The 12,305-nt window shown below is 28.0% G+C and overlaps 1 protein-coding gene across 5 annotated transcripts; it reads left to right on the top strand.

Moving 5' to 3' along the window:
- The first annotated feature begins 1,334 nt into the window (after window positions 1–1,334).
- On the top strand, window positions 1,335–4,800 carry LOC106778617. 5 transcript variants are annotated; one of them, XM_014666600.2, is made up of 6 exons: window positions 1,338–1,516; window positions 2,075–2,267; window positions 2,587–2,794; window positions 2,894–3,244; window positions 4,033–4,205; window positions 4,286–4,800. In XM_014666600.2, exons 2-6 carry the CDS (start codon window positions 2,175–2,177, stop codon window positions 4,472–4,474), a joined length of 1,014 nt encoding a protein of 337 aa, XP_014522086.1. In that variant the 5' UTR covers window positions 1,338–1,516; window positions 2,075–2,174; the 3' UTR covers window positions 4,475–4,800. The 5 variants fall into 5 exon arrangements, with proteins under 5 accessions (XP_022631948.1, XP_014522086.1, XP_014522085.1 ...); XM_014666599.2 differs by having other exon boundaries at window positions 2,587–3,244; window positions 4,042–4,205; XM_014666598.2 differs by having other exon boundaries at window positions 1,339–1,516; window positions 2,078–2,267; window positions 2,587–3,244.
- Window positions 4,801–12,305: the final 7,505 nt, after the last annotated feature.

Raw genomic sequence — 12,305 nt, 5'->3', positions numbered from 1 at the left:
TTGTGTCTAGGTTACTCTAATTATCATGATTATATTGTGTCTAGGTTACTCTAATTATCATGTTTATATTGTGTCTAGGTTACTCTAATTATCATGTACTCTTGTATCAATTTATTATTATAAATAGAAGATTATGAGAGGGATCAATCAAGCCCTCTAGAATTATTTTACAGTTTAATTCTCAAGTGAAGTATTTGGAGAGGTTGTTTCGTTTTTTTGTTTAATGAAAAAGATTAATTATGATTTATTCCATATTCTATTATTTAACCTTGATATTTTTCTCTAGATTTCAACTGTACTTGATGGAAAAAGTAAAACTATTACTTTTACATCATAAAGTAACTATATTATCTTTGTTCTGATTAATCTGTTTCATTTTTAAACAACGAAATCAAATCTTGTTGTATTCTGTTATTAAATATCCAAAAGGATTTTTTTCTCATAGAAGAATAAAAACAAGAAAATTGATTAAATACAAAGTAAAGCTACTTAACGATCCAAGTGATGCACATATCATAGGAGAAAAAGTATTTTTGCATCTATTATACTTTAAATATTCTTTCAACCGAACGACATTAATATTTTATCAAAGATGTTTTGATCATTGGAAAAAAATATATTGAGTTAGTTATTTTCCTGAAATTCGTAATGCTTGTTGAAATATTGGTAAACATCATAACAAAATTGTTATCCTTAAAAGTTCAGTAATTTAACAAACTTCGTTCAAAAAGTCATCTTCGAAACTAGTTGCAGTATCTTTCCTTCTGTTAAAAAGGATAACTAGTTATCTTTTTTGTTTTTACACAATTTCCAAATAATGCCAATTTTGAAACAATAAATTCAATATCAAGTAACATGTTCTTGGATAACTATTTATCTTTTTTGTTTTTACACAATTTCTAAATAATGCTAATTTTGAAACAATAAATTCAATATGTAAGTAACATGTTATTGGAGCATGTACTGGAAAAGTTCACATGCAAAAAACTTGGATAAAACCATGATAAATATCTGATATTATATTTTTTATAATCTGAAACTGATCAGCACATTTTATTGACAAGCCAATTCATACACAAAAACTTTTTTGATGCAGTTGAAAAGCCAATTCGATCATTTGTAAATTTAAAGAGAATAACTTTTCGATAAATAAATGTTTTACCTTTTCTAAATACACACAAATAATCATATAAGAAAGTAAAAAAAAACGACAAAATAAAACAATAAAACAAAATAGTAGTACAAAAAGGTAACAGTCATGGTATGGTTGGTGATAAAAAATGAAAGTGGGGTCCATTCTCAGATAAAGTGAACAACAAGGATCAGAAGCTAACTTAGAAATCGGAATCCACATGTCAATCTTAAGGCTTAGTGGAGCTGACCCTATTACCTTCTCTCTCTTCACAGTACTCTTCTTCTTGGTTGCAATTTCTCTTCAATTTTACTGCTTTATCCTTCTCATGACTTCTTCAGTCAGACGCTGATACTGCTCTTGTTTCTGTGCGCGTTATAACATGTAAATACTCTTCTGATTGCACTTTCTTGTTTATGTCACCACCCTTTTATTTATTTGAGTAATATTTTAAGTGGGTTATGTGTTCTGGTTACAAGTTGGGTTTTTGTTCACATATTTTGCTAGTTGTTGTTTTTGAGGGAAAGTCCCTTTTTGGATGGAGGAGATGGTGTTCTAATTCATTCTAACCGTTCTTTGACTTGTTTGTATCCTTTCCTTGTTTATGGTGATTTTGATCTGCTAAACTTTTCATTCTGTTTTGTTTACGAGAAAATAGTTAAAAGTAAAGGATTTTCAAACAGTGAATTACTTGAGATGTAGTATGATTTTGAAGAATTGTGGACGTGGCATAATGTTTATAGGATGCTAGTTTATTCTTACAGGTTGCTGTTGAGTTTGGCACTGTACGGTAGGAACCAGTTGAATGATTTATCTACAATAAATGTGTTTTGAGATGGGATTTATCTACAATGCATTTTGTGCTGTTATAACATTACTCTCTGATCAATGCACATTTAATGAGGCTCTTCGCTGGGCTTTTCTCCCTTGATTTGTTGGCAGAAGATAATCAGGTTGAACGTCTTGAAGTTCAATTTTGTATCCTCTCTCATATCGGACATATAGGGATAGCTCTAGTTACTGTTCCAGTTAGTGTATTGTGATGGCTATGGGTGTGAAATGCATAACATGGGTTGGGAACATGTTCCAGAAGTTTGAGGATATTTGTGTGGATGTGGACGACGCAATGTTTGAGGTATACCTTTGTCATTATTTATCCTTAACCTTTGAATATGCATGTTCATAGTTTCAAATCCTGGATATTCCGGATACATGCTATAAAAGCCATTGAAATCTTAATATTATAATCTTAATTCTTCTACTGCTAATGGTAGAGCTGCAGCTTTGCATCTTTGATTTGTCTGTCCAAAGTGTTATGCCTATAGTGTTTGTTATTTAGTTGTCACATATATTATGAAACTGAGAGTTGAATCAGTTTTTGGACTGATAGTTATTAGCCTGCAATTGACTTCTGTAATCGTGTCATCATTTTTGTTTCCCTTTTTTGGGGATAGGAAACTGTTAATTACTTAGGGAATCAGATGCAGACGGTTGGGGAAAGTGTTAAAAAGATCTGTTCAGAAGTCATGCAAGATTTACGTCCGCTACCTTCATGTGATTTTGATGAAATATCAGCCTCTGAGTTGCCTATAAATCAAAATACTGATGCTGGCTTAGCCGAGAAGTCTTTTGAAGGTTCCAGGAATATAACTGTAAATGATGGTACCAAACAAACAACCGAGGATTCAAGGATCAGTGATGATGTTGATATTGATGTAATCCATGCCGAATCCTGTGATTCTAATACTTTGTTTATTACAGCTTCTTGCTATTCTCTCAAAGGGTACAACAAATCAAACCTCGGTGGTGATAAACAAGACAAAAGCATGTCTGCATCCAAGAGTGCCTGTGAAATCACTTTATCAGAAACAGATATACACAATACATCACAATTATGTGAACTCTCCGGCATAAATGAAAATCATGCAGACACTGTTTCAAAACCAACTTCCTCTGAATCAATTACCATTGCCTCTTTAGCTGACTGTTGCAATGAAATTGAAAATACAAGCACTAAAGAAATCATTGATGATCTAGAATGGGCTGAATCAACCGAAGGGAAAGAAAAGCATAGTAGTTCATATTCCTGTGTCTTGTTTGTAGATCCATATGGTTAGTATTTGAGTGTCTCTTGGCTGAAGTTTCATTTTTTCCTTCATTTTTTCCTGTTGGTAACTTTTAGCTTCTGAGGATGAACTGTAACAGTTGTATTATTTTTCTGGTAGGGGTCAGAACATATCAGCCTGACAATTATTCTTACCACACAATTATTGTATATCATTCCATTAACTCAGTCTGATATAGGTGTCAATTCAAATCATATGAAGTAGGTCCTCAGTTTATCTGTACATGCCCTTCAAAAGTACTTTTAGAGTTTATTATATAAGGTGCACATCTATTTGGTTGAATTTGAAGGAGTGTGTATCTTGGTGCTGGCTGGTTTGGTCTGATTTTGCAAAAGGGTGCATGAAAATAAATGTTGAGGCATCCCCATAGGTTGTATTTATGAGGTCAGAATAATTTTAAGAAATAGGGAATGTGTTGAAGTTTTCCCGACATTGTCTGTTATGTAACATACTGATTAATAAAAGATAAAATGTTTTCTGTACTAAGTGGCATCTGTTTAAACAACTAAGTTATTTTATAACATAGGTAGAAAACTAACTCAACAATTGGTTTCTTGAACATAACAAGTTCATTGGAATATTTTATTCAAAGTCTTCATTGGCATATAAATTCAGCAACTCTAAACCTGTTTGCAGTAGATTTTGTTTTCAAGTATCGGACATATAAAAGAAGTCTATGAGTAATCCCTATGTTAACATTCTCAGGGTACAGGCAGTCATTCACTTTCATGATATTTTTTAGCTAATGTTAACTAACACTTCTTATTATTTAAGAAATCACAGAAACATGGGATTTGGATGTACCAAAGATTGGTACTATAGCTGAGCAAGGCCATAAAACTATGCAACAAGATGATGAATTGAAGCTTGTGGAAACTTGTGTTATGGTTACTAGAGATGAACTTGAATCAGTTCTCAATGCAGAGGGTAATCTAAGAACTAGCAAGGTACACATACTCCTCCCCTCTCTCCTTTCTTTGGAGCATATAAGCTCTAACATGTTTATTCCTTTTTCTCATGTTTGAAGAACAAGAAGAGACAACCGTTTTTGTTATCCAAGAAGGCTGCAAGGAGGAAAGAGTATGAAGAGCTTGCAATGTTCCATGGAAACAATGAAAAGGGTGAATTTGCAGAGAGTTCATGTCCAACTTTACAGAATGATCACAAGAAACTACTGCTTCCTGATATATCTGAGTCTGAGTGGGAAGTTCTCTAAATACAAGGAATGATTAAGTTGTGTAGATACACGACCAACCCTACAAATGTTTCATCCACTTCTTAGTCCTTATGAAGGAGATTGAGATGTTGTATTGCATGCCCTAGAATACCTAGTATGCTACCACAACTACTTTCCTATGATGTTTAATGTTCCATTTCCAAAATTCACTCCACCACCCCACTTTGTTTTTCAGCTTGAAATAAAAAGTAACACAGAAAGAAGCCTTAGTTTTATCATGCAAATTTGAACCTCCACATAGAGTAGTTAAAGTAGCTTGGACCAATTATAAATGGAGCACTGAATGCAGCATACTGTTTTTCTCATTGACAATGTCCTCTTGTTTGATTCCTAACTTCTGATACAGAATGTCTATACATCTGAATATGATTTCATCTGCTTTTTCATTAATGGTAAGTTTTCTGTTTTTTCTTTTCATTTTTCAACATGGTAGTTCATTTTTAAAATATTTAGTCATAGATTTCTTTTTTAAGCCCTTGTGAATGAAAACTGAGATTTAGGCCTTGCTCACTTAGAAGAGTGGATTTGAGGAAGAGTAATTGAGTGGATTTGAGAGGATTTAAAGGTAATTTTCTTTTTTAGTTTATTTGAATGAATTTGGAGGTAAATGAGAGTCGATTTGAAAGTAAAGTTTATGAGAATTAGTGTAGAATTTAATTTATGTGACATATTAAAAAAAGTTACTTCTAAATTCACTCTCACTTATCTCCAAATCTATTCAAATAAACAACAAAAAAATTTATCTTCAAATTTTTCCAATTACTCTCTTTCAAATCCAATCAAGTGAACAAGACCTTAGAGAGAGAGGGTAATCTCTTAAATGAATTCCAATGACACATGATACATAAACTGAGTTTGTAAATTGAAAAAGTAGAGAAGATTAATTTGGTGGATGAATGAATGGTTGTGTGGTACATATTGATTCCCTTGCTCCTCTGCAAAGAATTGTGTAATGGACTCTATCTGGTTCTTATAGGGCACATGTTCTTCACTTCAATAATAGCAATGATAATACTAAAAGTAATACTACTATTTATAAAATGAGTAATAATAATAATAATAATAATAACAATATTGATAATAAAAAATTAGAAACAATAGTAATATAAAAATAATAATGATGTTATAATTAATTATAATAATAATAACAGTAGTAGCAGTAATAAAAAAATGTTATCTATAATATCTGCTACTTTATAGTTGGTGTGACAAACGAAATGAATAAGATCTAATTTGTTTTAGTTTGAACAAGGCAATCATTAATTTATTTAGTTTATCAAACTTTTAATTAGAATTTAATATATTCAATAAAAGTAAAATATATTTATCTGTTAATATATTTTTTCCATATCTAATATATCCTCACACGAATACTGTTTGAAAAATTGAAAATAATGTTTTAAAAATAAATTTTGTAAAATAAACTTAAAAATATGTTTTGATTTTTTTTAAAGACTAAATTAATTTTGATTCGTTTAATACTAATAGATAATCTATTAAATTTTGAAAAGTACAAAATTAATCAAATCTCAATTTAATTTGATTATTTTAATATTTTTGTAATTGATTAATAAGGTGAATTTACTCACAAATGAATCAAATAGATAATACATAAATGAATTGACTCGACACTCATATCTATATGAATATTCTTATAATTGTTTTTGAAAGAAATGGATTCGCATTAATGTTGATTTGTTTATTATTTGTGTTAGGCCTTATAGAAGTTAGATAGTGAAAAAAATATAGTATTTTTTTATTTCATGCAATATATAATATTCATTTTAAATTTCAGGTATATCAATATAGTATTATGTAATTTTAAGTCATAAAAAAACTATAAGTAATATTTATATACCAAAAAGATGTTGAAGTAAACAATTATGTGCTTTTTTAAATATAAGGAATGGAGGTGAAGAGGTGCATTAGGCACAGTGGTAAGACACATGGGCTGGGCATGAAAAGAAAGAAGAAGGTAAAACTGTCATTTCATTAAGCCAGTAAAATGCAAGAAGAAAAAGGGGTGCAAGAAGCAATTTTCTATCATTAGGCCATTGTTACTCTATTTTTATTGCTAACAGCACCGCATCCATTTTGTATTTAGAAAAAAAATATATTTCTCACAAAAACGCATTCCGACTACAAATTAGAAACGCACTTCAACTTTTATAATCTATTATGAAAATTAAAAAAAAAAAAATTGGGAACTAAAAAAGTTGAACATAAAATAATATAAAGTGCATGAGTGAAACAAAACGTTAACAACCACAACCACTAACAAATGAAACAAAGTTGTTTATAATTTTTGTCGTTGAATTAAATTTATAATAGTTTTGTTCCTGAAATAACTCTCTTTTTAACATAACTCAAAAAGTTATATATATATATATATATATATATATATATATATATATATATATATATATATATATATATATATATATATATATATATATATATANATATATATATATATATATATATATATATATATATATATATATGAGTTTGCAAATTTACGTAATAAGTTTTTTAGTTGGTATATTTTAGTAGGGTGTACCAAAGTTTTAAGTTACAAAAAGTTCCTACTAAAATAAAAATCAACTTTAAATTTAATGGTATTTTAAAAATTTTAAAATTTAATTTAATATAAAAAAATAAAAGGTAGTTGTTTATGTGGTCCACATGTTAAGAAGTTATTACTTTTTATTATATATTTTTTAAAAGGTAGTTTTTTTAAATAAAAAAAAATAAAAGGTAGTTTTTTTTTAAATAAAAAATAAACTAAAAGGTAATAACTACGATAAATAACTACCTTTTATTTTTTTTATTTTAAATTAAATTTTAAAATTATTTAAATGTCCTTGAATTTAAAGTTGGTTTTTATTTTAATAGGAATTTGTTTTGTAACCTAAAATTTGGTATACTTTGCTAAAATGTACCAACTAAAAAAACTCTTTAAGTAAATTAGCAAACCCTATATATATATATATATATATATATATATATATATATATATATATATATATATATATATATATATATATATATATATATATATAGTTTAACACAGAAAACAAATCTAGTTTTTGAAAGGAAAAAGAGTGAAAGAGCGTTAAATAATACAAGTATTTTTTATTAAAGTTTAATGCAAATTCTAGAATAATGTAGAAGCTGAGTTAGAATGTAAATTGGGCCTTAAAGATAAAAAAACTCAAGATTAGAGAAGACCCAAAATAGAATTCTAGAAAAATTCCTATTTAGAAGTATTCTAGAATGATGTATAAATGTTTATCCATAAGATAAGTTTAGAATGAATAATAACCCTTAGATTAATGTTGTGGTGGCAAGATCCTAACCATTGGTTGAAGATGTGTCACTAGTATAAATAGGAGTGATTCGATCATTTGTAATCAAGTCGAAAGAAAAAAAACAACACAACATTTAACTACAACACTTCTTTTAACTATTATCTCCACATTTTCTCTACATTCCACTATCTTTACATTTTCTCTACTTCATCCATTATTCCTTTCATAACTTGAAAATATTAACCATTCTCTAAATTGATGGTAGAAGATAATTGGAAACATGACATATAATTGTTATTGTTACTTGAAGAATTTACATGTATGATCTTGGACTCGTTAGTCTATTAATTTACGTTTTGTAATTAATTAGAGAAAAAAGTTATTGTACACATTTAATTAGATATTTTAGAAATAGATTACGAAGTTTTTGTTGGGAATATAAAGAAGAGTTTAAGTTGCACATTAAATAAAAAAATTAACAGTATATGAGGAGAAGATTTAATGTACTAAATTAATTCTTTAATTATATTTTTTTTTTTACTGAATAATTCCTTATGTGTGAGTTCTACTTATGTCTTAGTATGTTTTTTAGTAATTTTTTCAAAGATCTATCAGTAGTATTAGAATTAAATTTTGTTTTGATAATTGATTTAGACGAGTTTCTATATAAAAGTCTTTCTAAGAGTTAAAAAACGTTTATTAAGATGAATAATGATATAAATGAGAAAGTACTAATAGTATGAAAGGACTCATGTAATAATTTTGTTTCAAAAAAAGCATATAATTTTGATTATAAGTTGATTTTATGATTTTGAACCAAATTTTAAACTTTTATGTATTTTTGAAGGATATATATAGATGCATTTATGATTGAACTGAAATAAAATGATTATTTTTTAAAAAATATTAATTTTAGTTATAATTGATGTAGAAAGACAAGATTTCCTACTCATTATGGATATAACAAACACAAAATTTGTCGTTGCACGTCTCAATTCTTCACCATACACCAACTAAACTGGATACTTAATTTTTGCGAAAACTTGTCAGAAATGTTGATTTGATACCTTCACCAACTTATAATTGTTCACATTCTTCATACCACGTAAATTTGAAATATTATATTTGATTAAAACTTCACCTTTTTCTAATTGTATTTTATTCGTAATTTAATTTACTGCTCAAAGTATTTCTTTAGAATTAATTATTTTTTCAGAAGAACAAATTACATTACCAATATCAAACAGTAAAATTAAAGTCGAATCCAATGACTAACTTTGAAATTTATATGAATTGATTAGATAAGATTCATAGAATTTAGTAGGTTTAAACCTCTTCTTGGTCCTTAAGTTATGAGCGGATGTTCAGTTTAGTCCTCGCTTTTAAAAATGTAAACCATTGATTCCTAAGTTATAAAAAATGTATCAAATGAGTCCTTTTTTGATGTTCATGGTCAAAGTACAAAGAGCAATCTAAAGTGCTGTTATTATTAAGAAACAAATCAAAGCAATCTAAAGATGTAACAGTTGTTAAGAGACAACCAAAAACAGTATTTCAAGGACTCATTTAATACATTTTTTATAACTTAGGGACCAAAGATTTACATTTTTAAAATCGAGGACTAAACTGAACATCCGCTTATAACTTAGTAACCAAAAAGAGGTTTAAACCAATTTAGTATTATCCATTAAATAACTCTTTCCTTTTTGTGTAGTACCTCATGCTATCGTCAATAACCCAAAACTTTCTCTCTTTTTTTAATTTTTTTTTTAGTAAAATAAGAAAAGTTGTGCTTCAAGTGAATAGAATATCTTTGGGTGGTAGTAAGCTGAAGAGAGAAAAAGGGGTTTTTATTGATAATGAACCAAAATATGCCTCTTTTGATAAAAAAAAAAATGTAACTTTAAGTGCGAATTACTTGAGCACCTAATCCCCCATTAATTCTAAAATTAGTTGATGCCATAAAGCACATAACTTTTCTTAAGTACAAAGTTAGGTTCATCAATGCAATTTTATATTTCCCACAGGATAATGGCTGCCATTATTGACCCATGAAAAGGAAAGGAGAGAAGAAAAGAGAAGCAAAACAACATGTGGAGAAAAGGCAAGCATCTCTAAATTACTCATTCAAGAAGCAACTTGGATTGGAATTTCAAGTACATGGGCCTAAACCTTTTGCTTCACATGGCCCACATAGCCCAACTAAACTTCATCTTTTTGTGCAAGAGAGATTCCACATACCCTTGTCAACTCCAAGTTATTGGGTTTTCAAGAGAACAAACAGGTGCAATCAATTCATTAGGATTATTATAAGTTTTGGATTTTGGGTTGAAGGGTATATATATATATATATATATATATATATAAACTTTTTTTAACAACTTTTTGACAACACATACGTGACAGATTCCACATACCCTTGTCAACTCCAAGTTATTGGGTTTTCAAGAGAACAAACAGGTGCAATCAATTCATTAGGATTATTATAAGTTTTGGATTTTGGGTTGAAGGGTATATATATATATATATATAAACTTTTTTTAACAACTTTTTGACAACACATACGTGACAGTTTGTGATTGGTCTGTTTTCAATATTTTTTAAACATAAATTCAAATAGACTAATAAAATGATGACACGTGTCCCGTTGTCAAAAAAATTATCAAAAAAAATTGTCAAAAAGTATTGTCAAAATATCATTGTCCATATATATATATATATATATATATATGCTGCTTTGCTCCAAAGAAAACAACAACATCCTTGATTAAAGTAAAAGGACCTACCAAAAGAAGGTGGTGGATGTATATGTAGTGGCGGCCTAAAGCTAGAAAATGTGACAAGGATGTTCATCATAACCTGTGGCTTCAAAAGTCTTAGTTTTTCTTGCGAAGATTGCAACTGGATAAAACAATCAATTTTTACACATTTCATTGACAAGAGGATAAGGTTTTCAAAATTCGTTTGTAAATTGCTATGAGAAAGGAAGATTTAAAAAATAATATAACTTGACATTTCTTTTAATCCAAAATTTAAAAATAATTAGTCTATGATTTTCATTTCTTATATATTAATATGTTATTTAACTTTATTATTTTTATTTAATGTGGAACTTATACTTAGATTTTGACAAAATATAAATATAATGTATTTTTGGTTTGATGGATTTTTTCCTATATTTATTAATAATTTAAAGTTTTCCTTATATTTACTTTTAACTTGATATAATCTTTTATTTTTTAAAGATTCATATCATTAAATCAACATTGACATTATTATTTCTATTTTGTTCATAAATTTAAATAATAAACTTGTAAAAAGTGTTGAAAGGGGAGCATCCAAAATTGGTTTTTGATGATGAGTGGTTAATGATGAGTGAGTGGATAATGTTCCAATCATTCTTGCACAATATAATTGATAAACAAATGTTTAAAACAATGACAAATTAGTGTTAGACGTGGAGATCATGAAATAGGCTTAAACAGTTCAAAATTACATAGTATTAATCATTTACATAAGTAGTCTAATCTATTAAAAGAATCATGGACTTAGAAAGCAAAAACAGGACAAAATTATATGTTCTAATTGATTACATAAGTAACATAATAAATTAAAACAAGAACTTAGACATAATTCATTATGTTGATAGTCTAATATGTTAGAGAAAGTGAAAAGAAGCAAAAAAACAAAAAATTTGGTCTAATCCATTATACTAACAACCTAATCTGTTAGGTAAGTAAAATGAAGCAAAATAAGGTATGATTGTGAGTTTAATAGATTATATTAGTAACATAGTCGATTAAAATAGAAAACACATAATCGATTAAGATCTTAATCTAATTGATTAATATGCAATATAATCTTATTTTTTATATAAATCAGATTTGAAACCTAACTCGTAACATTTTCATTTTGCAATATACTGACATTTTCATTGAGTTTGAGTACATGCACATTCAAGAAGAGTTCTTGGAGGTTTCAAGCTACATTGGTGTAGAAGAAAACAATTAATCAATCAAGACTCAAAGGAGCTTAGATGTTCTGAATTATTTGCATTATTTGAGTGTATTTATTTCAAGCACTTTTATATTGTTCTGATTTGTTACCTGTGCTGGGTAGGCCAAGTTGGAGAGAGTGAATATGATCCTTTCTTGTATTCTTTGTATTGGATTCGAGTGTCGGTGAGGATATTAATTTAGTGTATCATTGATTCTTGATTAATGGATTACCTTCCAACAAGTTGTTGAGAAAAGACTGAATGTAGACTTCTTATAAAAATTAAACCAATATAAATCTTTGTGTGTTGTAGTCTTTCTTTTATTCTTCTTTACTTGATTGATTCAAACACCATTGAACATTGATTTCAAGATTAAAGATTTTTAAAAATTTGGAAAAGTTTGAAATCCAATTTATCTCTCTTAACTTGAGATATAGAAAGTACTTTTTTAAAAGAAAGGAAATTTGAAGTGGCTAAAGTGTTTGTTGTTTTGGAAATTTGA

Source organism: Vigna radiata, unplaced genomic scaffold (assembly GCF_000741045.1).
Source record: "Vigna radiata var. radiata cultivar VC1973A unplaced genomic scaffold, Vradiata_ver6 scaffold_23, whole genome shotgun sequence".
Classification (NCBI taxonomy): domain Eukaryota; kingdom Viridiplantae; phylum Streptophyta; class Magnoliopsida; order Fabales; family Fabaceae; genus Vigna; species Vigna radiata.
The sequence above is the reverse complement of the archived record's forward strand: the minus strand, read 5'-3'. Positions and strand labels throughout refer to the sequence as shown.

Bases quoted from the DNA above. Each gene is read 5' to 3' on its own strand.
- LOC106778617 (XM_014666598.2), top strand. From the start codon at position 2,175: ATGGCTATGGGTGTGAAATGCATAACATGGGTTGGGAACATGTTCCAG. The intron at 2,268-2,586 runs GTATACCTTTGT...TTTTGGGGATAG, and splicing joins TGGACGACGCAATGTTTGAG to GAAACTGTTAATTACTTAGG. The intron at 4,206-4,285 runs GTACACATACTC...TCATGTTTGAAG, and splicing joins GTAATCTAAGAACTAGCAAG to AACAAGAAGAGACAACCGTT.